Genomic DNA, 27,754 nt, shown 5'->3' on the forward strand with positions numbered 1-27,754 from the left:
ACACCAGCTGGCTGGGGAGGGGGCGGGAGGGGGGGGGCGCTCGAGGCAGCCCGGAAGGCTGCTGGCTGGGGAAGGGAGGAGAAAGGAGGAGGGAGCCAGGCCAAGATGAAACCTTCCCAGTGTTCTCACAAACAGAGCGCGATAATGGGGCGCTGAGCACTCCTCACAGATCTGGTCCCTACACCCTGCACTCTTCTGCACTCTTCGGGGAGAGCTTGCTGTGTTTGCGGCTCGGCAGGGAGCCTGTGTCCAACTCAGGCCAGCCCATCCTCGAAAAAAGCACTTAGCTGACCATTAGCGGGGTGGTCTGCTATTAGACTGTCTGTGCCCTCTGGCAGGTCCTTCTGCGACTTCTAGGACAATCCTTTCGTGGGGTGGGGGCGTGGAACTGAGGCCCAGACAGGGGACGGGACCGGCTACCGGTCGCTGAAGACCACAGTTCCGTCTTGCCCACGTCGGGTTCTCCCGTGGAGTTGCCGGGGACAGGATGGGGAAGGTTCCCCTGGCGCGGTACTGCGCCCCCCTTGGGCAGACGAGTAGGCGAGAAAGGCGGGGGAGGGGTGGGGTGGGGTCAGGCTTTTGACTCCGCCTCCCCGAGCTTGGGTCTGCCTGCGGCCGGGCGCTGGCTCAGTCTCTGCTGCTCTCCGCTGTCGCTCGGGGGCTACGGGATGACACCGCCCCCGCCCGGACGCGCCGCCCTCGGCGCCCCGCGCGCCCGCGTCCTTGGCCCACTGACTCGGTCGGGGCTCCTGCTGCGGCTGCTGCTGCTGCTCTGGGCTGCCGCCGCCGCCGCCCAAGGCCACTGGAGGAGCGGACCCCGCATCTCCGCCGTCTGGAAAGGTAGGCGGCGCCCGGTGGCCGGCAGGGCGCGGGATCTGGCACTGCACGGGGTGGGTGCGGAGTGTGTGGCACTCGGCGGGAGTGCGTGCGCGCGGCTCTGCGGGTCCCAGGCTGGCCCTGCGGGGAGCGTGTGGGTCTGAGTGAATGTGTGTGAGTGTGCGCGCCAGCACGCCGGAGTCGGCTTTAACGCTGCGGTGAGCGAACGGCGGGGGCCCGAGCCCCGGCTAAGTCTCTCCAAGTCAGCCCGCAGCCGGAGCCGCAGCGCCGGGGGGAGTGGGCGGACCCCTCTCTAAGCCGCGAGCCGCCTTCTGTCCTCCCGCTCCGGGGCCTCTGCGGAGGACGCTGTCCTGGCCGGGCCCCCCACAAGAGCCCCCTCCTCCTAAGCTGCAGGCTTCGCTGGCGCGCGGGGCGCAGGCTGGGCTGGGGAGGGGGGCGCGGACCCCTTGCTGCCGCCACCGCGCTCTGGCTGCGGGAACAAAGACCCCACCGCCCGCCCCCGCCCCCGCCCCGGCCCAGAGCTTGGACCAGGCAAGAGGGTAGGCACCCTACGGCTAACCAGGACGAGGTGCGGTGCGGGGGCTTGGGGCACTCAAGCGCTGCCTCCACCATGCTGGGACCCGCGGCTCCCCCCTTGCCCGCACGTGGCAGTTGTCACCAGGAATCGGCACAAGCTTGAGGGGCAGTGCCCGGTGGATGAGGCGCGGCCGTTGGGACCCTCAGACGGCAGATCTGGGTTGGGGGTGCATACTTAAGGCCGCTATAAATATATGAACTGGGGACCAGAATCTGCCCCAGAGGCGCCTCAGTTTAGACCCCTGTACAGTGGGACAGAAAGCCGGCTAGGCGGTGGTTTGAGATTTTCTGCCGCTAGCGACTGAGCTCCTCTCCCCTGCATTGCACACAAATGCTTCCTCCGTCCAGAGGCCGACTAGGCTCTGTCCCCAAATTTGGCGTCGCTGCGGCCCCCTGTGGTGGTGGTGATGAACTCTTGACGGGGGCTGGGCTGGCTAGTGGGGTCTGGTCCAGGCTGGACGCCTTTGATGCCTGCGGAGGTTTGCAGCGATTGTAGGCATTTGAGCATTATCTGGGGCAGGTATTCTTAGCAGAGGGGGAGAGAAAAAAAAAAAAAAACCTACACACAAAATTAGTGACCTGAACTGCGGCAGCCACAGAACAAATGTGACTTGCCCAAGGTCACTGGGCACCATGGGAGCTCATCGTGCAGATAGAGACTCTGACCTGGCAGAGGATCGGTTCTGGTTCTGGGTTAGGGGTGGAGAATTTTAGATGGTCCTCTGGCCATGAGTAAGGGGCTTGGGGGGGCCGACTCTGCTACCCAGCCAGAGGTGTTCATGGGGGAAGTGGGCGATGGTGTGGTTGGAGCACTGATCACCTGCTTCTGGTGCTCACCTGTATGGCTCTCAGACCTGAGTCTGTGCCAGCTCCAACCAGGCTTCCTCTGCCCTCCCTACTCACTTGCCTTGCCCTCAGCACTTGGGCACTCTGGAGGGGACAAATGGCCACATCTGAGTGTTCTGAAATCTCCCCTTGCACCAAGCTCCTTGCATTTGGCTCTGCTCCCCTCCCCATTATCCCCCCCCCACAAAGCCTCCCCTCCCTACACTACCCACTTAATGCACACCCACCTCTTGGCACTTAATGTGTACCTCCCCATTCCAGGTACTTAGTCCCCACCCTGAGGCTATTTAAAGCTGCTTTCAACCCTCTTACCCACTTTTCAAAGCTCCCAGCCTAGCGGCAACCCCCTCCCGCTATATCTCTGTTCTAGCCACACTGACTGTGCCCTCCGTTTGGGGTTCATCAGTCCCTCACCAATGTTGTTCAAGGGCAATCTGTGGTTGCCTTCACAGTGCCAGGCATCCCACTGGCCAGACAGGCACTGTCATTCACCTGCCCCCCAGGACCACCAGCTGGTGACAGTGTGCCCGGCTGACAGCTGCCTCCTGTCTCCTATGGGATGACACATGGCAGTCGGGCAGGAATGGGCTTGGGCAGGACAAACCACTGAGGAGTGGGGTGAGAGGGCACTCTTAAGCTTTGCTGCAGGTCTAGGTCCCCATCCTCCAGTGGTTGAGGGTAGTGGTGGAGTGGTGGCATTCAGGTAAGGCTCGTTCAGGGATGGTGGTGGTTCTGGAACTACCTCTCTGTGAGATACAGATTGGACTTGGAGGAACTTTTACGCTAAGACAGACAGGAGTAGGTATGGAGAGTTTTTTTTCTGCTGCTAGAACAGGCAGCTCTGGCAGGGTTCCAGCCTGTACTTAGGAAGGTTAATGCCTCACCAGCCCTGATGAAGCCCTGGCCCCAAGCAGCTTGGAGCAGAGAGAGGGATGTGCCAGCACTGGCCTGCTGGGTACCCTTGAGTCTCAGCAAAGGCTCTGGAGGTTGTCCCCCAAGGGCAGTCATTGATACCTGGGCCAGTCAAGGATGTGTATGTATGGGCCTGACCTCCCTGCAAGCAGGCAGTGGAGGGGAGTGGGTTGCAGATGAGGGCAAGGGGGTTGGCAGGAGATTGGCATGCCTGGGTAAATGTGCACCCTGCCCCCATTTCATTGCTGGCTGGAGGAGATGGAGAAGCCCAGGAAGGTCCTGACCCCCCAAGCCAGAGGTGAGCCAGCCTGTCCACAGCTGGAATCACCTTACATCTCCAGCTTCCACCTACCCAGCCAGTTGTGCCCTCTCACTTGTCCACTTAAACAACAGGATGTTATTGTTGACTCAGTGGCTGCTGGGGAGCCAGTATGGGGCTGCTCCCCAGGGCAGAAGATTGTTGTCACCTACTCTTGGGAATGAAGTCACAGCCAGGGCTCCCTAAGAGTCAGCATTTCCAGTGGAAATCCTTGCCCCCTAGAGACCTAGATGTGCTCATCACCTTCAAGATGAACTCCCCCTGCAGAACAGAAAGGGGGTGATTCCCAGGGGGAGGGGGAAGTTTCCTAAGCTCAGAGAGATGTTCAGTGATGTCACCAGGAGCTTCCAACTAAACTCTGTGGCCCCTGGGCAGGAAAGATTCTGAGAGCAGGTAGGGGTGGAGTGGGGTGGGGTGGGGAGGATGCTGGTCCAGTCCGAGCATTACCATGGTGTGGGGAGAAAGAGCTGGGAGTTTGGAAGCCTGGGTCCTGGTCCCAGCTCTGGCCTGATTCGCTGTGTGACTTTGAGCAAGCCCTTGCTTTCCTCTGCGCCTCAATTCCCCCAAAAGCCCACAGAGGGCAGAGGAGGGGGTTGTTCTCTTTGGGATTCCTGCCTCTCTAGGATGGCAAGAGCTAGGCCTGTTTGAACCTTAGCTTGTTGTTGTTATGTGCCGGGGAGTCGGCCCCGACTCATAGCGACCCCTCCTTGGGTTTCCGAGGCAGTATCACTACGGAAGTAGGATTGCCCAACCTTCCTTCCGAGGAGTGGCTGGTGGGTTTGAACTGCCAGGCTTCTGGTTAGCAGTCAAGTGCTTTAGCCACTATGCAGAGATCTTGAAATTGAAAGCTGGGAGGTCAGAGGTTTTCAGTTTTGTGTTCTTTCTTGTGTTCTTTCATGAGCAAAATGCCCAGGATCAGCTGGCAGAAGTGGGTTTGCAGTCTCAAAGGTGGACATATTCATTCATCAGACATCTACTGGAGCCAGTCTTGTGCTGGTCCAGGGCTGGGTTTAGGGATCCAGCGATGAAACACTCAATGCAGCCCTGTCCTTATGGACTTCTCAGTGTAGATGGGGACAGAGGTGGGTAAACAGATTCTTATAATGGAGTGTAACAGGGTCAGTAACAGGGCAACCATGGGAACTGAGGAAGTACCTATTCCAGCCTACCACATTAGGGAGGGCATCCTGGAAGAGGTGGCAAGTGGAGATGACAGGAAGAGAAGGAGGCACCTGGATGAGGACAGGGACAGGAGGAAGTTCCTGGTTTGACAGGATTTCTGACCCAAAAACTTGTAACTAGGACCAGAGAGAGGAGATGAGCCATGAGGGGGCACTCTGAGGTAGAAGTGTTGAGTCAGCCTAGGTCTGAGGGCTCCAGGAAGATTTCTTGCAGAAAGGGACATCTGTGCTAGGTCACCTGTCCTTCCACAGGCTGCCATACTGCAGGGAGAAACTGCAGCCCCTTGAGGAGGCCTTCATGCCAGCAATACCCAGGCTTCTTACCTCCTCTTCCTATGGGTCAATGGCCTATCACCAGGTCTTCTCTGAGCCCACCCAGGTGTCTAACCCTGTGCCTGGTTACCTGTCAGGGGCGGAAAAAGATAGCCCTGGCCCTGCCCTGGAAGCTCCTGGGTTGCCTGGGGAGCCAAACACAGCTGAGAGCTAGCCTGTGTATTAGGGGCTGGTGCCTTGGCTCTGATGACCTGTTTTGAGAGATGGGGACTTGAGGAGGACCACAGCAGACAAGAAAGCTTTCAACAGTGGTCATGATGCCACAGCACCATGACAGCTCCCTTGTAGGAAGCTGGGGTTGGGCCTGGGAGACCACGACTTTACTCAGTGACTCCTGACTGTGGGGGCTGTCCAGGTGAGGAGGTTTTTGGCCCTCAGCTTCATCTCTATGAACCCATCTTGTGTGAGGCTCCCTGTGTGAGGTAGGGCAGATGCCCTTCCTCTGACCAGCTTCCCCTTCCAGGAACCTTGGCCCACTTGATGGGGTAGGGTTGGGGTGGGGCCCTAGGCACTTGGCAGAAGCAGGGAGAGCTGTCCAGGACTGCGCCAGACCAGGCTAAGCAGGTCTCTTGGAGCTCTGGGCAGCTGGATGTGGGCCCCCTTCTTTGAAAAGGGCCATGCCAGACCCTGTCTCCTACCATGTGCTGGTGGGAAGCTGAGGCTCGGCCTGAAGGGTGGGCCTGGTGGCCTACAAGGTGATAGTGGGAATGGGGGGCTCTTGAGTTGACCACTATGGCCCCTGGCTGACGTCCTGTCCTTCACCGCCAGCCCCATGTCACTCCTTACACCCACTGCAGGACAACTGGCTGTGTCACAAGAGCCTGACCACACTTCCCCTGCTCGGCTGGCAGCTCTGAACCAGGAAGTTTCCATTTCTTTTGGTTTCCTTTTTTGGCCAGGCCAGCTGCCCCAGAAGCCTCTTCTCTCGTAGGATGGAGGGAAGTAGCAGACCCTTGCCCTGCCCCACCTTCAGAAAGTCAGAGAGTTTCAGCTGGGGCCATTCTCCCTCCCTGACCTTGCAAGAAAGCTGACCACCAGATGTGTGGCCAGCTGTCCTTCCTCAGTGAGCCAGACAGGCCAGAGGGTGGGAGGAGGGAGCTAGAGCAGTGAAGAGTATGACCCTTGTGGGACCCCTGCCCCCTCAAAGGAAGCATGGGCATCCCTTTTCCCACCCAGTTTAGGCTGTGGAGGACAAGGTAGAGGGAAGAGGAGGTCTGTCTCTCAGCCCCGTGGTACAGGTTGGCTCTCTTGCTCCAGTCCAGCCTCCATGCCTTTCCTCCGTTGGTCCTTTGCCCAAGTGCTGTTGTCTCTCCATGCCTGTGACCCTGACCTCTTCCAGGCCCCTCCAACTCTGTGTAGCTGTGCTGCATATTCCATCTCAAACACAGTGCACAGAACTGCTGCTTCCCCTGGCCCCACTCCCCATCTTACCTCCTACAGATCCCTTCCCACTCCCCATGCTATCCTGCTCAGGGCCACTGCCTGGATGGTCAGTCCTCCCTACACCCATCACCCATCCACCTTTCTCCTCCTCCTTTCTGCTTAGTGGAGTCTTGCCCATTCTGTGGGGTTGAATTCTCTCACTTCCTCTAAGGAATCTACTTTGGTGACTCTAACCCACACAACCTGGCTGGGGGCAGGGTTTAGGACGTCATAAGAGAAATGTCACAGATCAGCTGGGCCAACCACACATTCTACGTATAGAATGGGGAAACTGGAGCCTAGGCAGGGAGCTCTGGTAGCATAGTGCCTAAGGCACTTGACTGCTAACCAGAAGGCTGGCGGTTCAAACCCACCAGCCACTCCTGGGAAGGGAAGTTGGGCAATCTACTTCCGTAGTGATACCGCCTCAGAAACCCAAGGAAGGGTTGCTATGAGTTGGGTCCGACTCGATGGCATGTAACAACAACAACAACAGAGAGTGGCAAGGACTGACCCAAGATCACTGAGCAAGACAAGCAGAGCTGGGACCAGGTCTGTGTCTTCTGCTCTGAGCTTCCTCAGACCCCAGGTCTTAGCCTCCCCAAGTTGTCTGCCTCCCTTCCTGTGTTGTCATAATAGTGGGACTCCCTGCGCCTGGCTCCTCCTGGTTCAGCTGAGCTGAGCCAGACTCTTCTTGCCCTAGTGCTGTCTGCTTCCGGGAGTTGCACCATCCAGGACCTGTCCTATCTTCAGGACTTGAGATTTGAGCCAGCTTGAGGCACCTTGTCTGGTCCTTTCCTCAGGGCAGCTGGGCCTGTGTCTCCAGGACAGGTTGATCTGTGTCGTGGTTTGGCCTAATCTGGGTTTAACCATCACAGCAGCCTGGGATTAGGCTGATCCTGCTGGGCCTCTTGTACCCCCCGCTTCCAAGGAGGAGTGGGGCTCTGTGCTGGCACCCCTGGGAAACCCCTCATGAGGGAGGGCAGCTAGCCCCTGCCCCTGGGCTGAGGACCATGCTTACCTCCTCTGTGGGAGTGGCTGAAGGAGAGGACCTGGGTTTATCCTTGGGAAGCACTTAGGGACCTGGGAGGCAGCCTCCTGCTTAGAATATAGGGAGGTTACCTGGAGAAGGGCTAAGGAATGACGTGGAAATCTAGCCTAATCTGTGACAGGAGGTGAGAGCAGGCAAGGAAAGTGTGAAGTAGTGACTTTAGGGACGGCTTCCTGGGGCAGAAAGAGGAGCTAGGCTAGAGTTAGAGGTGTGGGCTGAGCAAGGCAGAGACCCATTCATGTTCATCTTCTGGCCTAGGGCTCTGACCCAGTCTAGTGAAGAAGGAAGGTCACCATTTTGAGCTCTGTTCCCTCTGGCAGCCCAAGAGGTTGCTCTAAGAAGTCTGCTCTGATATGGGGGTTCAGCTTGCCTTAGTGCTCCCTACTTCTGCCATCTGAGCTGCCCTCATTTGTTCCACCCTGGGTTTGGGGACAATGGAGTGAGAGGAGGCCTGGCCTTCCTCTCCAGGATCCTGGTGAAATCCCACCACATAGTCTGATCCGGGAGAAGATTGTGCTTGGGTGCAAGGTCAGAGGGAGGATGGAGCGATCTGAAAGACTTTCTGGATCAGGAGTATTTAGGCTCGATCTTAAAGGACAGGTGAGACTCACGTGCACAGACAGAAGGGGAAAGGGCAGTCTGGGTGAAGGGAGAATACAGGTACAAAGGTGTGGAGATGGGAATGAGCCATGGCAGGAGCAGAATAGCGTGGGCCTTGGTTCCCACACAGGTAGAGGAGTTGGGCCATGCTGGGAGGGGCAGCTGAAGGCTAGCCATGGTTGGTTCTTGAGCTAGGGAGCCAGGGGTACAGGTGAGTGTTTTTGGTCAGTGCTGACTGAGTGTGAACCCAACTGGGTGGCCAGTAAAGAAGGGCCTTTGAGTACACCCTATCCTTCATTGTGATTGGCCCCAGATCACAGTATTTTCTATTCTGGGCAGAGATCTTGGGAGGCTTATCTTCCCAGTCAGTAATGCTGGCCAGCACTCAGGGCCAAGGCCTCCCCTTGCACCTCCAGATTCTGCCTTATCTAGCCTGCATACTCGCTCACTCACGTACTCTTTCATCAGAACAGAGGTCAGGCTTGTCATTGGCCAACTGGCTTCTGCCTGGGCTCCAGCCCTCTCCAGGCCTCAGTCCCCTCACCTGTACATGATGGGCTGGCCTGGAAACCTCCAAGGAGTCATCTCTGGAGCATGATGTTATCAGGTCAGATTCCTGAGTCAGCTGCTTGAATATCAACCTCTGTTTTACCACTCACCAGCTGTATGGTCTTGGGCCAGTTAGTCAACTTCTCTGTACCTTGCTGGCCTCGTGTAAAAGAGAGTAAGAGAGCTTACCTCGTAAGAGTTTAGTGATGGTGAGCTGAGTTAATATATCTGAAAATCACCTCAGTGATTTTCACTTACAGTGGTGCCTAGCACATAGTAAGTGCTGTGGAATTGGTTAGAGGACTGGTTTCACTCCCCTTTTCCTCCTGCTCCAGCATCTCTGATTCTGATGGAATGTGGCCTTGGAGGCCCGGCCCTTGCCAATCGGGTGTGCTGGCTGGCTGCCCCTGCACTGTGCCCACCACCATCCACCCCGCTGGCCCAGGCTAAGGCTGAGCTGAGTACCTTCTGTTTCTCAACAGTCCTCCAGTCCTGCTTCCCTCCCTCCACTTGGGGTGGTCCAGCCGTCCTCTGCCCCCTGCCCTGGCTCTGGGCCCAGCCCCTCTGCTCATCCTCTTCCCTCTTTTCTTTTTCATGAACGTTTTATTGTGGTTTGGGTGAAAGTGTACACAGCACTTTTAGTTTCTCATTCGACAATTTATACACATTTTGTTTTGTGACATTAGTTGTAATCCCCTCATCATCTCCTTCTTTGAAGGAGCCACCAGCTGACCTGGGTTCCATTCTGCTGGGTTGGAGAACAGGCAGAAGGTGGACAGGACATGCTGTTTCATCCTGCACTTCCTGCCTCTCTTTGGCCTCCTCCCGGGCTCTGGCTCTAGCCTTCCCTCCTAAAGCCCCTGAATCTAGCTTGGCTCAAGTCCCCCATGGGTTGTTCTCCACACTCCCCCTTCCCCTGAGCTTTGCCCCACCGGGTCCCCCACCAGCCAAACCTTCTGGTCCTTTAGACACGACAGTGCAGTGTCAAGAACACCCAGCTCTTGGTGGCTTGGAAAGGCCTTAGTTTTCCTTTCTGGAAGTGAGGATCCAAACCCTTGTCTTTGTAGCATGGCTGGGGAATTGGTGGGCTAATCAGAGGAGACGGATGAGGACATTGGCTTCTTCGACTGCCTCTACTCCAGACCACCTCTGACATTTCCATCATGTACAGGCCCACACTTTCCAAAATGTCACCCATGAACTTAATCCTGATTTATTCTGAGAATCACCGTGGGTCATAAAGCTAAGACGTTAGGAAGTGCCAGGGCTCCCATCCCTAATCCACAGATGAGGAAACTGAACTCCGGAAGGCCCAGCTCTGTTCATGGTCGCAGCCAAGCAACCACCTGGTGGTCAGAAAGAGCACATGGCTCCCTGGAGTTGGGGCTGAGCTTGCGCGTGAGATAGGAGATAGATACAGTGCCTTCCCACCTACAGCTGACCTTGCTGGGCAGGACAATGTTCTGCTCTGCCCCAGCACAGGACTCTGTTCCCATGGTTGATAAGGAGAGGCAGACTTCTCCTTGCTCCATGGCCCCACCACCTACCCCAGCACACAAGCCGGAACCTAACCCTGCTCAGATTCACCAAAATTTTAAACCAGCAGCCATAACCTATTTTAGCACTGGGTGGAGTGGCCCTGGAAACTCTGAATGTGAGGAGTGACTTCTCACACCCTGTTCTCTGGCCACATGGGGAGAGATGAAACCAATGAAACATTTCTTCCTCTGCTGCCACCCTCACTGGGAAGGTTTCCCTCCACCACCTGACACATTATCTATCTGGTGTTAGTCATTCTTTTGGGCCCTGGGAGATCTGGGGCCCCACCTGGAAGGGGTGGGTAGGTGAGTGATTCCCTTCAGATATCAGATTAGTGACTTGTCACCTAGGGAGCCAGTGAGCAAGGGGGAAAGAAGGGTGAGAGCAGGAGTGAAAGGGAAGTAGAGAAGGACGGGTATATGCACCTCTTTATAAATCTAGAGGGGAGCTAGATTTATCTAGAGTGGTGTAGTGCCTATGGCATTTGACTGCTAACCAGAAGACTGGCGGTTCAAACCTACCAGCCACTCCTTGGAAGGAAGATTGGGCAATCTACTTCCGTAGTGAGTGATACTACCTCAGAAACCCAAGGAGAGGTCACTATGAGTCAGATCCGACTGGATGGCAGTGAGTTTTTATAAATCTAGAGGATCTTTTGGAAGTCCAGGATGGAATATAGTCCTTAGAGGGATGGAGTTAGGTGATGGGTACCAGAATCCCTGAATCCTGGCCTGTCCCTGTCCCTGCCTGCCTTGCTCTGTTCTCTGAGCCTCACTGGCCTCAGAGCCCCTCAGCTCTGTCCAGAGATTGTTCAGACTCCCTCCCTTGCACCTTGACCTGTGGGTGTAGAATCCCAAGGGTAGAAAGGCTGCAGGCCAACTCCTGGGCTCCATGTAGGCCTCCCCTCTTCCCCCCCAGCCCCAAGCCAAGTATGTTGTTAGGCAAGGGTATGAGGTGGGTGGGTCGATGCAGGGGAGGGTCCAACTGTGGGAGGAGGCTCTGTCAGTTGTGCTTGTGTCTCCACCCTGAGGCTGACATGGTCCTTGTCCCTTGCCCTGCATCCTTTCTGGCTGCCTGACTCAGGCATTCCCTGGCAGAGTGCCCACATTCCTCCTATTCCCAGAGCCTTGCCACCCACTTTCAAAGGGCTCATTGAGGTCAGCACTCAGTGCTCCTTGAGGTCAGTGGGTCAGGTTGGAAGGCTGTCCCTGCTTAGGCCAGGCCTTGGGGCCCACCCTTTGTTGCTACCTTGCAGGCAATGATAACCCCTATTCCAGGCCCCCGATTCTGGTTGCCCTCCCCTTGGGCTATCCTCTTCTTTCACAATCAATGTGGATGTGGGGCAGCAGTGACAGCACCCAGAGGGAATGAAGGGAGGACCGATGCTGCCAGGCAGGCCTACTTTAGGACACCTGCCCAGCTGAAGTCCAGACTTACATGACCAGTTGACTGCTGGGACAGTGGGGGAAGTGTGGGGGGCCATGAAAGGAATTAGGCCTGGTTCTTTCCAGTAGAACTAGAGCCCACGGATACCCTGGCTGGGGCTGTGTCTGGGGGCGCCTACCTCCCACAACCCAACCAGCCTCTCTGTCCCTATAACTGGCTGGGGCTAGGCTTGCTAGTACCTGCCCTGGGAAGAGGATGGGGAGTCCGAGGGGCCATGGGTCCGGCTGTGGCTCTCTTGGTCCGGAAAGAGTGAGATTGGCTCAGGATCACATGGAGGTGGTGGTAGGTTGTCTTGTGCCTGGCCCACCTCTGGGGCCATGCCCGCCCCATGTGCCCCTAGTCCCCTCCCCTGCCTGAACCCCTGGTTATTCTGGGAGCTTTTAGCTACCACTTAGTCAGCCACTAATGCGTCAGGCTGGGGAGTGAGGGGGGAGACACAGTGCCAGACGGTGCTCCTTTTAGACACATAGGATGGGAAGCTGGTCAGGCAGGGAGGTGTAGGGGGAGCGGGGGCAGCGGGGGACACCAGAGGAGGGACAGCAGGGGATGTCAGAGGAGAGGCAGCAGTTCTCAATGCTGGCCATGCTTGCAGGGGGCAGACAGCATGGGAGACTGGTGGGTGTGGGTCTGTGTGCACTTGGGCTGGCACTTGGCCAGTGGCCATAGCCTACCCGCATCACACAGGGCCTTCGGCCCACCTTCCCAATTCTTTTCTCATTAGGTCTCCCCCAGGCTTTAGCATGTGTCCTCTGTCCCCCTGTGCTTTCCGTCCTCTGCCTCCCCATCTTTGTTCAGGCTGTTTCCCTGCCTGGAATTCTCTCCCGCCTTGTTCTTGGCCATCTAGCTTTTATCCTCCTTCACCATCCCTTTTGATTCACAATGTGGCAGAAAGAAAGCGTTTAGGGATGTGACACTTGCTCTCTTGCCCCAGGCAGCCCTGGGCCTTGCTCAACCCCTGCCTGGGCAGTGCCTTGAAGGTCACCCGCTGCCCTGGCCTAGCTTTCTCAGAGTAGGTCCCACTGGGCCCCCATCCCGGCCGGGATGGCTTGGTGCTGCCTTCACTTCCAGGCAGCCCTCCTTTCCCTGAGCCCCCAGCCCCCGCTCCTACCGGCAGGAACAAAGCTTTCTTTCATGTATTCATGGGGCTGCTGCTGCTCGACACTTTCCGGGCACAATTAGGCCTTTTGAGGGCCTCAGGCAGTGCGGGAGCCCTAGCGGGGCTGAGGCTGGGGCTGGGGTGGAGAATGGGCCAAGCCCTTATCCTGGAGCCGAGCTGGTGCCATCTCCCTGCCTCCCTCCCCTCCCCCCGCCATATGCATCACCAGACCCAGAAGGGGCAGGCGCCTGGGGTCATGGAAGGCAATGCTCCCTGGGCTCCTTCTTCTGCAAAATGGAACCAGCAGTCCTTGTCATTCCCCTACCCCCACTCCGAGGCTGCAGCCAGGATTTGAGGAGACCTGGGCTCAGGTTGCAGATCTGTCCAGCACTGTCCTGGCCCTGCGGCTGCAGCCGCCACCTAGCCCTCATCCTCCCTTTGTGTATTCTGCAAATACTTTGTGAGCAGCCCTGGGGGCCATACAAAGACAGGTTTGCTTGAGGGCTGTGCAGACTTTCTTCATTGTGGTTAACTTACCCTTTAGATTGGTTCCCAGGGCCAGGTGTCCCTTTAGACCTTCCTCTCCAGGCCTGGGTCAGGTCTCCTCTATCAGACTTGGCTCTCCAGGGCAAGACAGAGTCTGTTCCTCCCTTTGACTGCCCTGCAACCCAGACAAAAACCCTTTCCAGGGCTCCCACCTGGTGCCTCTTTCCCTGAGAGTAGAATTTTATATTGGCCCAGCCTGAGGGGCGGTGTGTGGGATTGAAGTGACTTCTGGAGGTGGCCTTTATGGCCTGAGGGGTGAGGCTCCCGGACTCCCCACTCCTGGAGCTGTGGATCTCAGGCCCCAGTCCAAGATCTCCAGATGCAGACTTGCAACTTTTTCTGGCGGCTGGCTGATGTGGGGAGAGGAGGGGAGCTGGGGCCGCAGACTGTCTGGATCCCTGGCTGGGCTGTGAGGAGGCAGCCCTCCTCCAGTGGGTGAAAGGAGAGCCCTGGGAGCTGAGTCAGGAAGGACAGGTAGCTGAGGACTGCTGACCCCAGCATGCCTCTAATTTTATCCCTGCTGGAAAGAAGGAGGGCAGGGCAGCAGTCAGGGCTTGTATCAGAGCATGGAGGCCTGAGACCTGCTCGCTCTGCCAACCTTGGCCAACACCCCCAGCACTGAGCTGGGCTATCAGTCCCTGTCCTGTAAATCCTGGGCTGACAGAGAGCTAGGCTTAGGTCCCAGATCTCCCTTGGGCTGCGCAAAGCCCCCTGGGAGAGCCAGGTGGATCGGAGGACAGTGAACTCAACACTTGTCTCTATGGCCAGAGTGCTAGCATCACCCTGACTGTGCCTGAGAGCTGATACTCCTTCTGGAGGAGTGATGTATCCTGCCTTGAGTGTGACCTTGGCTAGATATACCTCCCAGGGGGCCTCAGTTTCCTCCTTTGTACTCTGAGCCAGGCTGCAGCTGAGGTGAAGAGTGAAAATATCCCATGTCCCATCTTCTGGTTATCTTTCATATAGGGAGATAAGGACGGGAGCTCTGGTAGCATAGTGCCTAAGGCATTTGACTGCTAACCAGAAGGCTAGCGGTTCAAACCCACCAGCCACTCCTCGGAAGGAAGGTTGGGCAATCTATTTCTGTAGTGATACCACCTCAGAAACCCAAGGGGGGGTCGCTATGAGTTGGATCCGACTCATCAGCAGTGAGTGAGTGAGTGTAAGGAAAAGAATGGAGGTGTGGGGCCCATGGTGTGCAGCCCAGGTACCCTTCACCCACACTGAATGCAGGTCCTATAGGGATGAGTTCAAGTAGCAGCAAGAGAGATTCACAGCAAATTGGAGAAAATGGCACTTCTTCTCTGCCTGGGATGGAGAGTGTCCTGCTTAAGTGTCACTGCCAAACCAGCAGCCCCAGAGTTTGTTGCAGCTGAAAAAACAATGGTCAGGCCAAGTTCCGGGGTGAGGGCCTCATGCTGGTCAGAGGTGGGAGGATGCTGTTTGTGGCTGATTGCTGGGGGCATAGCCACAGGCCATCCCCTCCCTATAATTTAGTCCTGTAACTGGGACAACCTCAGCAATGTCACCGGAGAGAGAGACAAGACATTTTCTCCCTGGAGGCAGCGGTTGCAGACAGTTTCCTTTTTGGGCGAAACTTTTCTGGTCAGCCCTTCTACTTAAAGGCCTAGAATGTGCTCGCTGAAGGGACCCCCTGTCCCAGGGCTGAGGGAGTGCTGAGCTGGTCTTTCTTCCTGGGAGAGCTGGGGTCTTAGTGAAACGAGGCTATGTGGGGCCACGCTGCAGAGCCCAGCTGAGGGCTGGAGTATGGGCTCTACTACTGACTTGCTTCCATGTGACCTTGGGCTGGCCCCTGCCCCCTCTCTTGGCCTCTGTTTTCCCAGCTGGGAAATGGGAGGGAATGGACTTTAGGATCCATTTCCAACTCTGACCTATTGCTCACTTAGGGGCTGGGAGTGAGCAAGGAGAGTTCAGGAAGGACTTCCTGAAGGAGGGGACGGGGTTCTGGGCAAAGTGCTTTCCTAGGATTTGGGCTTTGTAAAGTGGTACTCAGAGGCCTCTCTGGCTGCAGGGGATGGAGATGGCTGCTTGCTCTGTCTGAGACACCCCTAGGGCCAAGATGAGGCTTTGGCCCTGGGGGCAGAGCTGAGGGGCTGGGGTCCCTCCCGCATGAGCCCAGTCCCTCAGGAACAGCAGAAGGACTATCCGTTCTCCCTATCACTTGCCATCAAGTCCACTCCGATTCATGGCGACTCTGTGTGTGACAGAATAGAACTGTATTTCATAAGGTTTTCAATGCTTGATTTTTTAGAAGAAGATTGCCAGGCCTTTCTTCCAAAGTCCCTCTGGGTAGATTCAAACCTCCAACCTTTCAGTTAGTAGCTGAGTGTGTTAACCGTTTGCACAACCCAGGGGCACCCTGTTCTCCCCAGGGCCCTTAAATCATGCATATGGTATAAGGAAGGGACAGGCTACATCCTAGGGATCATGGCTCTGGGGTGATGCCACACCAGCCCAGCTCTTGTCTCTGAGGCCCGGCCAGTGCCCTGAGTACCAAGCATTAGCTGCCAGAGGGGCTGATGTGCCTGTGGGATCCAGGATCTTCCCCTCAAGACCTGGCTTACTGTTTCTACCAATTGCTGCCTCTGCAGGCCACGGAGGACAGGACCGAGTGGACTTTGGCCAGATCGAACCACACACAGTGCTTTTCCACGAGCCAGGCAGCACTTCTGTGTGGGTAGGTGGACGTGGCAAGGTGTATTTCTTCGACTTCCCTGAGGGCAAGAATGCTTCCCGGCGCTCGGTGAGCTCCCCCTACCCTCTGTCGGCCTCAGGGACACAGCTAAGTCTCTTAGCCCCTTCACCTCCTCTCTCCTTTGCTCCTCTTTGGCTTTTGGGCCCTAGGGAATGCTAGTTGGTATTTCTTCCTAAACCTGCTCACCACCCCCCTCCACTATATCCCATAAATGGTCCTTGGGAGAGGTTCCCTAAAAGTAGTCCAGATTAGAAGAAGGTGGTGGTTGGAGGATAACTAGGAGTTAATGTTCTTGGGCAGGTGGGCAGCACGGATGAGAGAAGTCCAGGCAGCTGTCTTATGCAACCTGTCTTCTGAAATCTCTGGGTTGGATCCATTGAGCGGGGCTTTGGCTCTGAGGCATGGCTGAGGGGCTGTGTGGTCTGGGGTAAACTACTCACCCTCTCAGAGCCCCCGTTGCTCATCTATGCAATGAGAATACTGGTCGCTCCATCATGGGTTCATCCTGGGGGTGCATGGGAAGCTCCGGAGTGGGCATCTTGCCCCTGGTAGAGGACACTAATACTTTTCCCTCCCTCAGGTGACCATTGGCTCCACGAAGGGGTCCTGTCAGGACAGGCGGGTGAGTGGGGAGAGGGAGCATGGTGGGGAGGCTGAGTCCTTGGAAAAGGGCAAGGAGACCCTGACTATCTGAGAGGGAAGGCATGGCCCTGTTCTAGGAGCCTGGACTGAAGAAGGAGGCATGGCCTGGGAGCCCCAGTCTCAGAGGAGAGAGGCAGCCCTGCCTTAGGGTTCCCAGGCTGAGAGGAGAGACATGGTTTTTCTCTGGAGGATTCTATGCCCTTCCTCTGTTCTTGGGGGGATGGTATCAGTTGCACCCCCTCTGGCCTCCTCTTAGAAGCTGCATACTGTGTGTCAAGCCCCTATATCTGATACCTTCTCCCTGAGGCTGTGTGTTAGGGCTAGGCCTGTGAGAGCCTTCCATCGACTGACTTCTGTCTTCACCCTTCTCCTCCTGGGCAGGACTGTGAGAACTACATCACCCTCTTGGAGAGGCAGGGTGAAGGACTGTTGATCTGCGGTACCAACGCCCGGCGCCCCAGCTGCTGGAAACTGGTGAGACGGCCCTTCCTTATGTGTCTAACTAGCTCCCTCTGGCCTAGGTGGGCTCTGCCCCCTGTGGTGAGAAGGTGGTTGGGGGACTCTGAGGCTGGACTCACTCTGAGCCTCACCCTGGAAGGATGGGGTTCCTGACTGAAGGGTCAGTGGCCATAAGATCATGTGGCCATCTGACCCCTTCATCTCCCTCAGATGAATGGCACCGTGGAGCCCCTTGGTGAGAAGAGGGGCTATGCACCCTTCAGCCCGGATGAGAACTCCTTGGTTCTGTTTGATGGTATGGCTGCAGCTGGGGCAGGAGGACCTGAGGTTTCTCAGGAAAGGGTTGGTCAGCTCCTTGTCCCATAGCCCAGCCCCAGGGAGGGACTTCCAGGAGTGTCTGTCCTTACCAATGCCCCCTCATACTGTACCAGGGAAGGAGGTGTACTCCACCATCCGGAAGCAAGAATACAATGGGAAGATCCCCCGGTTCCGTCGCATCGAGGGTGAGAGTGAGCTGTACACGAGTGACACTGTTATGCAGAGTAAGTTGCCAGCTGGACTGTGGTGGGTGAGGGTGTGACACTCAGGGCAGATGTGTCCCTTAGGAGGCCTCCCTGAGGGTTGCTTGGGCCAGAGACCATTCAGGAAAGCCAGAGCTTGTGGAGAGCTGAGCAGTGAAACCCAGAGTGTTCAAGTTGCAGACCAAAAACCAAAAATCAAACCCACTGCATTGAGTCAATTCTGACTCATAGTGACCCTCAATGGGTTTCCAAGGCAGTAAATCTTTATGGAAGTAGATTGCCCATCATCCTTCTGCAGAGTGGCTGGTAGGTTTGAACCTCCAGCCTTCTGGTTAATAGTCAGTTGCCTTAGGCACTACGCCACCAGGGCTCCTTCAGGTTGGCAAGGAGCAGGGTAACAGCAGACACAGAGGTGCAGAGGCAGAATGGGCCCAACCCATCCCAGAGAACAAGAACAGAGGAAGCCTTAGACCCAGCTCGGGGTCCCTGGGAGCCAAAGTTTATCCCTCTGCTGAACACATGTGAGAGCAGCCAGCTCCTCCCTCCTCATTAGGGCACCACCAATTAAGCAGAAGTGACATAGGGGCCCCCAGGGGCCTCCCCCAAGTCCCTAGGCATGAAGTCATTGCTCCCTGGCCGATGACATCTTTGTGGGATGAGGCATTGGTTGTGGGTGTATAGCATCTGGGGCCCCTTGGGACATTGGGCCTGATCTGAGTTTTATTCTAGGTCTGATTTGCCCTGGGTTTGTGCAGACCTGGGTGCGTGCAGGGTGGAGTGGGCCCCCTGAGCAGGCTCCCCAGCCTCACCCCCACTCACCTGTGTCCCTGGCAGACCCACAGTTCATCAAGGCCACCATTGTGCACCAAGATCAGGCCTATAATGACAAGATCTACTACTTCTTCCGGGAGGACAATCCTGACAAGAACCCCGAGGCCCCGCTCAATGTGTCCCGTGTAGCCCAGCTATGCAAGGTGAGCTGATGTGTGAGGAGTGGGCACTGAGTGGGCAAGAGTGTGTTTCTGTGCATGACTAGGAGTGAGTGAGGGTGTGAGTGAGTGAGTGCCAGTATGCATATGTGTGTATGTGTGTGTATGTGTGTGAAGGAGCATGTGCAAATGTGCATGTGTATGGGATTGTGATTGTACATGTGTGCACAAGAGTGTACATCTGTGAGTTGGGTATATGTGGTCAAGTTCACTTGCATATGTGACAGTGTGCCCATGGGGCATTCGTATGTGAGTGTGTGAGTGCATGCATATGCAGGAGAGCGCATACATGTTTATTTACAGTGTTTGGTTGGAATGTGTGAGTATGCGTCACATGTGTGAGAGTGGGTAGATGAGTGTCTAGCCCATCTGCTTGGTGGGGATCCAGTACCCTCACCTGCAGAGTCCCCACCATGGCCCTGAGCCGTGGGTCAGACAGGCCTGCCATTTGGAGCCTGGCCTTGGAGCCAGGCCTGGGTTGGGTGGCAGCTCTGCCTGATTGCCTAGCAGGTCCCGGCCCATTTCTGAGCCTGCCTTCTCTGTAACCTGGGTGCTGGCAGGTGCCTCAGGCCGTGGGGCAGCCTGGGCAGGTGCTGAAGAGCCTCCTCTCCCCTCCATCCTCCCAGGGGGACCAGGGTGGTGAGAGTTCCCTTTCAGTCTCCAAGTGGAACACCTTCTTGAAAGCCATGCTGGTGTGCAGTGACACCGCCAGCAACAAGAACTTCAACAGGCTGCAGGACGTCTTCCTGCTCCCTGACCCCAGCGGCCAGTGGAGGGACACCAGGGTCTATGGCGTGTTCTCCAACCCTTGGTGAGTGACCTCATCCAGGGCCTAGGGGCTGGCTGGCATTGGTTAGGTGTCCAATAGGAATCTGCAGGCTTGGGCCTGCTGAGAGGAGGCTAGTATGGCATGACCAAGACCATGGGCTCCAGGGACAGGGCTGTTCCTGGGTCTGGGGATTAACTATAGGCTGGGGGTTGGGGGGCAGTGCTGAGCGAAGTGTATGCTGTTGTGTTTGTGAGTGTGTCCAACAGGTGTGTGTGCCTGTGTCCCTATGCACATTTGTGGCTGCACTCTGTCCGTGTGTCCCTCCACCTGTGTGTGTGCTCAGAGCATGGAGGCCTGTCTTGGGGTGCTGGGTGCTATCACGCCTGCTCAGACACTGCCTGCACCTGATAATTCACACCTTCTTAATCACTCTCATTGATTGAAAACAAGGCAGACAAAACTGTTGGGTATGTGTAGGGAGAGGTGGGTGATAGGGTAGGGAAGCCACCCTGCTCTGTGACTCCTGTGTGAGCAAATCTCTATTGGGATATGGAGGGGATGGAGTCCTCCAGCCTGTGCCTGGAGAGCTTGGACAATCACCCAACAGGGATGCCTTTGTTGGGATTCCGGCCTTGGGGTAGGCAGAGCAGATGACCTCTGAACTCAGTGATTCCAGAATAGAATGCAAGGTTGTAGTTTTAGATTCTAGCAAAAAGAAATTAGGTTGAATTTGCCTGGCTGTCTTCCTCTTTCCCTCCGTCCCTTCCTTCCTTTTTTCCTTCCGGTTTCGTGAACATCTGCTGTATGCCAGGCAATAGGCTGGGCCCTGACTATAGTTTCTGGCTTGATGGAGCTCGCAAGCTGGGGAGCTTGGCTGGAGGCTGAGGCTGTGTCCTGTCTGGTGCTGGGCTGGCCTGGGTGGGTAGAGATGGGCCTCATACTGAAGTGGTCTCTGTGTCCCCCCAGGAACTACTCTGCTGTCTGTGTGTATTCCCTCAGTGACATTGACAAAGTCTTCCGTACCTCCTCACTTAAGGACTACCACACGGCCCTTCCCAACCCTCGGCCCGGCAAGGTGAGCAGGGACACTGCTGTGGCCCAGGTCCCAGACTTGCCCCCACCCCACCCCTGGTGATTCCACTGACCCAGCCCATTCTTCTTGCACAGTGTCTCCCAGACCACCAGCCAGTTCCCACGGAGACCTTCCAGGTGGCTGACAGTCATCCCGAGGTGGCACAGCGAGTGGAGCCCATGGGGCCTCTGAAGACGCCACTGTTCCACTCCAAATACCACTATCAGAAGGTGGTCGTCCATCGCATGCAAGCCAGAAATGGGGAGACCTTCCACGTGCTGTACCTAACCACAGGTGGGTGGCTGCCCCGCGGCTTCCTTGTCTGCTATGTAAAAATAGGCCTGAAAGAAATGAGATTACCATCAGGTTGCAGCTTTACACAGGAAGGAAGCCTTGAGTGACTAAGAGTTGTCATGGGTTAGTGTGTATGACTGGAAGGTCAAGGCAGGGAGGGCTTCCTGGAGGAGGTAGGGGGCAAAAGGGAAAGGCATTTAGGATGGAAGAGGAGCACGCACCAGGATTTGGAGGCAGAAAAAGTGGCGAGTGTAAGTGAAGCATGGTGCAGCTTTGGTCCAGATGTCTGATTCAAGGAAGGAGATGGGAGGAAGAGGTATAGAGAAGGAGGAGTAGGGAGTTGCTCACCAGGGATCCTGCAGACCTCTGCCAAGCAGAGTGAGGAAATCGGACCCTCTCCCTGTCTTTGGGATTATGCAGGTGACAGGAAACATTTGATGAGCTGGTGGAACTCAAATAATTTAGTGACATGAGGAAGGACTTCCAGATGGCAGTCTTTGTAGAGGACTGGGGTAGCATCTGCTCTTTCTTGGAGGGAGCTTTCCTGGGGGAACCAGGGTCTTGCTGACCCTGGGGCTGGGTAGAATGGCCTGGGAGGTGCTCTTATATTCCAGAAAGCCACACGATATGGAGGAGCCATCCTTGAGCTCATGTTTGGCAGCTGTGGCCAAAGGGCTGTTCAGAAGTGAGTACTGGAGACTAGTGTTGGCGAGGGCTGCAGGCTTTCCTTAAAACCAGAGGGTGGGGCCATCAGTGTCTCCTGTGGGTACTCAGCGACTCTGGGACTATGTACTGTAGGCCACAGGCACCTACCCTCGATTGTTCAGGCTCTCCCGTGTGACTTCCTGCTGCTTGGCCTTGGTGGCCACATTGGAAGCCTGAGCCCTAGGGACATTGTTTGGCTCCTGGAAGCCTTGGGTAGAGGAATTTCCCACGGGGCAGAGCCTGGACTCTGGGTCCCGAGACCTTACCTCTCTCCTCCTCTATTCATCCTGGTTGCACCCATGTGCTCTGCCGCAGGGATGGCAGGCCTAGCTGTTTTGGTCAGCTAGGGAGACTGTGGGGAAGCCCAGGACTGGGAGCCAGGAGCCAGCACAAGGGCAGCCAGGCTTGGGCAGAGTGAGCCCTCACATTCCCGTCCCTGCAGACTTGGGGGAGTGAGTGCACTTGTGTGATGAGGCCTGTTGTCTTGGTTTGCCCTGAGGACCATTTGAGAAAAGCCATTTTGGAGCCTGCAGCAGGAAGGATTGCGGTCAGATAAAAAATAGAACTTTCTGAGTCCTCTGCAGAGAATGGGAGGCTCTCGTAATTGGGAGAAGTTATTGGCTCAGTTCCTGAGCGTTTTTCTGAGGAGAGGCTGTTAGTGGGGCTATGTAAGAAGGAGGTGGAGGGCAGTGTGTGTGTGTGTGTGTGTGTGTGTGTGTGTGTGTGAAGGCAGTGACCAGAGTGGGGGCTGCATCTCAGAGTCTGCAGTTGGGGATCACAGACACACAGAGAAGACTCCTAGCCAGGTAATCATCTGACTGTGTTTTTTTGGGGCAAGTGATGCCCTGGGAAATAAGAAGACAGGAAAAAAGGGAGGTAGGCTGTTCTAGAAAGTAGGACAGAGGGTGCAACGGGGGATTGGAAGGAACCCAAGGGTCAAGATGCCCATTAGTCCCCAACAGGTGCTCACAAAGAGCGCATTGGTCTGGGAGGCAGGCAGCCTGGTTATATGACCTTAGGCAAGTCACTTCCCCCTCTGGAAATTAACCAGATGCAATGTAAGCTCCCTTTTAGATCGGAGATTTTATAAGAATTTAAATATTCCCTAAAGACCAAATGTAATGTGAAATCCTGGACTGGCTCCTGGATCAGAGCAAGGATATTAGTGGAAAGACTGGTGAAATCTGAATCAAGTCTGTAGTTTAGTTGACAGTAATTTACCAATGTCAATTTCTTAATTGTGACAAATGTACCGTGGTTATGTAAGACATTAGCATTGGGGGAAACTGGGTGAAGGGTATATGAAGACTCTCTGTGCTATCTTTGCTGCCTTTCTGTAAATCTAAAATTATTCCAAAATTAAAAGTTTATTTAAGGAAAATATATCCCCTAAGAATCCAGGAGGCAGGGGAGTAATAGAAGCCTAGGAGTTGGAATGCTGACAGATCTGAGTTGGTCTCTGCCGTTCACCAGCTGTGTAACCTTGAGCAAGTTGCTTAGCATTTCTGAACCTCATTTTCTTACTTGCAGAATGGGTACGATAGTACCCATGCTACAAGGTTGTGGAGGATCCACTAGGGTACAGGGCTTGACCTAGTACTTGGGTACATGGGGTTCCTGATCCCATACCTCAAACTCCAGCTTCCCATGTGGACTTCAGGCCCTCTCAGGGGAGCCCTGAACCTCCTGGGATGGCTTCCCTGGCCCAGCCTTGGAAACTTCCTGGGTTGCCCTGAGCTTCCACATTCCTCCCCAGTCACACTCTCCTCTCCCCACCCCACCCCAGTCCTGTGATCCTCGCCTGAGTGATGACTTACCAGCCAGAGGCACCCCACCCCCAGCTGTGTCTCTACGCATGTCTTTCTGGACTGGCTCAGCCGCCAGGGAGGCTGCCTCTGCTCTGTGGTAGGCTCCCACCACTGACCCTCTGTGTGTCACCCACACAGACAGGGGCACCATCCACAAGGTGCTGGAGTCGGTGGGGCAGGAACACAGTCTTGTCTTCAACATCATGGAAATCCAGCCCTTCCGCCACGCAGCTGCCATCCAGGCCATGACACTGGACACTGACCGGGTGAGCGTCCCCACCTCCATCGCATCGGGCTACCCAGCCCTGGCCAGCTGAGGACAGCGCTCCTTCGCATATAATTTGCGTGTCCTTTGCGAAACTAAGGCATTTGGCTGCTAACCAGAAAGTCAATGGTTCAAACCTACCAGCTGCTCCATGGGAGGAAGATGGGTCAATCTACTTACGTAAAGATTTATAGCCTTAGAAACACAGTGGGGGTCTTTATGAGTCAGAATTCACTCAATGGCAGTGAGTTTGGTTTGGTTTTTTGGTTTTGAGAAACTTCTGGGCCCCACAACCTCCCAAGCAGCCTGGCCTATGGACTGGGGCTTAGAACTTTGTGTAGGCTGTGGAAGCCTCAGCCTGATCCCAAGTCCTGCTTTCCTTCCAGCGGAAGCTATATGTGAACTCCCAGTGGGAGGTCAGCCAGGTGCCTCTGGACCTGTGTGAAGTCTATGGCGGGGGCTGCCATGGCTGCCTCATGGCCCGAGACCCCTTCTGTGGCTGGAACCAGGGCCGCTGCGTCTCCATCTACAGCACCCAAGAGTACGTTGGCCGGATCCCTTATCCCTAGGAGAAGTTGGACATGGGAGAGGGGGTGGAGTGTCTTGAGGGTCTATAGGAATCATCTTTGCTGGTCCATTCTGACCAGTTCCCCTTGAGTGGGCAACAGTGCTGCTCTGGGGGTGAAGGGTAAGGATGAGGAGGGGGACCAGAGCTGTAGCCCCCTGTCTGCTCAGCCACCCTCCTTCATCTCTAGGTCTGTGCTGCAGTCCATTAATCCAGATGAACCACATAAACAATGTCCCAACCCAAAGCCAGGTAAGTGCTGGATCTGGCCCTGTCCAGGACTGCTGTTGTCCCAGTTGGAGGGAGATATGGCTTTGCCCTGAGAGCCCTGGTCACAGTCCTGCCTAGGGAGCCCTGTTGGGGTGGGGACTGATTCTGGGAGGGGTTGGGATGAGGGATAACGAAGGAGAAAACAGCCTTTGTTCACCACGTTCACTCAGAAGCCTTGCCTCTGGAGACCTGGTCAGGTGGGAGGAAAACAGCCTCCCCCTGGGAACCCTCCTTATGGCTGCCTCCCCCCATCCTCCCCAGATGAGCCTCCAGTACAGAAAGTTTCCCTGGCCCGGAACTCACGCTACTATCTGAGCTGCCCCATGGAGTCTCGCCATGCCACCTACTCATGGCGCCACAATAAGACGGTGGAGCAGAGGTGTGAGCCCGGCCACCAGAGCCCCAACTGCATCCTGTTCATTGAGAACTTCACGTCCCGGCATCACGGCCACTACCACTGCGAAGCCCAGGAGGGCTCCTACTTCCGTGAGGCCCAGCACTGGGAGCTGCTGCCTGAGGACGGTGCCACAGCTGAGCACCTTCTGGGCCATGCCCGAGCCCTGGCTGCCTCCCTCTGGCTGGGTGTCCTGCCCACTCTCGTCCTTGGCTTGCTGGTCCACTAGGGCCTCCTGAGCCAGGCTTGCTGCAGGCTTCCTCAGCCCCAGGGGTGCTAGGAATATCTTACTCACAGAGCCAGCCAGTCCGGGGCTCCTTGCCCATGCTTACTCCAGGGGGACTGTATACCCTGATAGAGTCCCGGGCCTAGAGATGTCCAGCCGCAGGCGGCTGCTGGGCCCCAGATGGGGCTAGTGGTGGGGACCAGAGAATGAAGGCACTGACTATGAAACAGGGGGCATCTGTGACCCAAGACTTTGTTTCCTGGAGAATATTTGTCAAAGACTTGACTTAATGCAGCAATGCTCTGAGTTGGAGAACCCCATGGACCAGGGGTTGAGGGTTGGAAAGAGGGTCTGGGACCCCATTGCTGGATCTTGGGGCTGAGTCCTGAGTCCTTCTGGACTCTCTGTACCCAACTTGCCTCCCTAATAGCCACCCCCCCACACTCCATAGCTGGGGGTGGCTGGTGTTCCTGAAGGCCTCAGGCTGCCCCCTCTAGCCCTGGGGACAGGCACCAGGTGGAGCTAGCCCTGGGTCCCCTGGGTCAGCCTTGCATGTTTATTGAAGGATGTTTGCTTTCCGGACAGAAGGACGGAAAAAGCTCTATTTTTATGTTAGGCTTATTTCATGTGTAGCTACTTCCGACTGCATCTGTATGAAAATACCAAAACTACATGCTGGGGGTGGGGTGGGAGAGGGAGGGACGGGGGAGGGGTAGGGTGGGGAGGTCCCAGTCTGAGGCTCCTAGGGATGGGATGAGGCCAGAGAAGGGCATGGGTTCAAAGAGAGTGGCATGAGCTGGCTCTGCCCAGGGAGCCCAGGCTGAGGGGGATGTCCAAGCCCCGCAGTGTCCCACAGACACTGACTGCCGACGTGGGGGGTGGTTACGGGAGGGGTTGGGTGAGAGAAACAAAAGAATGAAGGAGAACACTGAGCCCTAGTTCACCATATTCATTCAGAAGGAGGAGCCGGGTCCTCAGGTGGAGGTTCCAGGACTCTGCCCTTGGCATTGGGGGTTGGGGGGCGGGGGGGTACCCTCCCCTCCCTTCAGCCCCCTTCCCCAGGGGCTGTGCTTCCATGCTCCTAGCCTCCCACCTTCAGCTCAGGACATGTTATAACTTAGGCTAAACTGTGAATTCCGGTGGGGATGGCCTGGGCCCAGCTCTCCAGGTGGGTGCCTGCCCCCAGCCCTGTCCATGGATTTCAGCAGAGAGCTGGGCTCCTCCAGCTGGATCTGGCTGGCCGGGGCAGGGCCCAGGGCCAGTGGCCTTCCAGCTTCGGCCCCTGCATCTCTTCTCAATGCACTTTAATAATGTAACATATTACTAATAAACGAGCTATTTATTTACTTGTGCCTGCTCCTTGCCTGCAAAGCCATCCTACTCGGGGTTAGCATGGGGTAGGGGGACTCCTGTTTATCACTCAGCACCTCCCTCTGCTTGCTGCAAACTTGAAATGCATTCTCACTGGTCCTCTCAACAGCCACACCCAGGAGAGGTTATCATTCCCTTGTTATGTAGCTCCACCCTGGGTGACACAAAGGGTTAAGTGCTAGACAGCTGAAAGATTGGCAGGTTCCATCTCTCTCAGAGGTGCCTGGGAAGACAGACCTAGTGATCTGCTTCAGAAAGGTTGCAGCCATTGAAAACCCGGTGGAGTGCAGTTCTGCTCTGTACTTAGGGTTACTGTGAGTCAGAATTGACTCGATGGCAACTGGTTTGGTTTGGAAACAAACTCAGCAATGCACCCAACTGGTGAGAGGCAGGAATCAAGGTCTGAAGCCACATCTCCTGGGGGTCCTCAAACTATTGATGCCTGGAGCCTTACCTCTTCTCAGCTCAGGAGCTGGCCTTTCCCTCCATGACCCACCACTTCCCCCGGGAGGCCTAGCTAAATCATGCTAGATACAGTCTCAGACCCTGCATTCTAGATCAAATACGCCCCCCTCTCCCATAAGACGCCATGTGCAGGAGGCATAGGACCATGGGAGGTGGCTTGGCGTTGGGACAAGTAAATGGGTATTTACTCCTAGCCAGGCCCAAGGGCAGGGCAGGAGTCAGCCAGGCTCCTTGCAGAAGGGATGTGGCTGGAGGTAAGGAGGGTGAGAGGGTGGGAGGGTTTGTGTAGTTATAGATCTTGGCTTTTCAACCCCCAGGGCAGTGAAGAGGGATAGGTGGTATTAGTGCTTTAGAAACTGAACTTTCTTCAAAATAAGGCAAATACATTTTAACACCCAGAAGGACTTGCAAGAAGGAGTGGGACTTGGGACTGGGGTGGGAGGCAGAGAGGGGAATTAGGAGTTAGGAGGCTGTTCAGGGGGGATGGTGGGCAAAACTAGGGCAGTAGCTTTGGGATGAAAGGTGGGGATGGTAGAGGGATTCAGAGAGGAACCCAGGTGTCCTCCCCTCCACTCTCCTTCCTTCCTTTTTTCCCTTGCCTCTGCTCTGCCTGCCCTTGAACAGGGTTCCAGGCCTTTTGAGGTTTCCAGGAGCTTTTCCTGAGCAGAGATGCTGGAGGAGGTGTGTGGTAGACATGGGACAGTCTCCCTCTCAAAGTCTGATTTCAGCTTTTGTGTGGATCTGGGGGACCCCTAATAAGGCACATTAAGGCTGGAGTTGCAGCACCTACCCCACGCAACTGCTCCACCATCCAAGGCGCTCCCTTGCCCCTTCAGTCTGCTGTGTACACCTGGACCAGCCCTGGATTGAAGATTCTCCCTGATTCTTTCCTCCTCATACCCAGCTTCCTGGGGTGACCAAAGTAGCAGCGGGTGCTTGGGGCCAGATGTCTTTGGGGGTTTTGGAGACC

The 27,754-nt window shown here is 55.9% G+C and overlaps 1 protein-coding gene across 1 annotated transcript; it reads left to right on the forward strand.

Annotated features, from left to right (window-relative positions):
* Positions 1-668: 668 nt before the first annotated feature.
* SEMA7A (semaphorin 7A (John Milton Hagen blood group)) lies at positions 669-24,951 on the forward strand. The gene is made up of 14 exons (XM_007948969.2): positions 669-840; positions 15,866-16,017; positions 16,550-16,591; positions 16,993-17,085; positions 17,281-17,365; positions 17,502-17,612; positions 18,426-18,565; positions 19,207-19,391; positions 20,316-20,424; positions 20,517-20,715; positions 23,367-23,494; positions 23,880-24,034; positions 24,249-24,310; positions 24,590-24,951. Exons 1-14 carry the CDS (start codon positions 669-671, stop codon positions 24,949-24,951), a joined length of 1,995 nt encoding a protein of 664 aa, XP_007947160.1.
* Positions 24,952-27,754: the final 2,803 nt, after the last annotated feature.

The sequence above is a fragment of the Orycteropus afer genome, unplaced genomic scaffold (assembly GCF_000298275.1).
Source record: "Orycteropus afer afer isolate SDZICR_OR568_19922 unplaced genomic scaffold, OryAfe1.0 scaffold00233, whole genome shotgun sequence".
In the NCBI taxonomy this organism is placed as follows: domain Eukaryota; kingdom Metazoa; phylum Chordata; class Mammalia; order Tubulidentata; family Orycteropodidae; genus Orycteropus; species Orycteropus afer.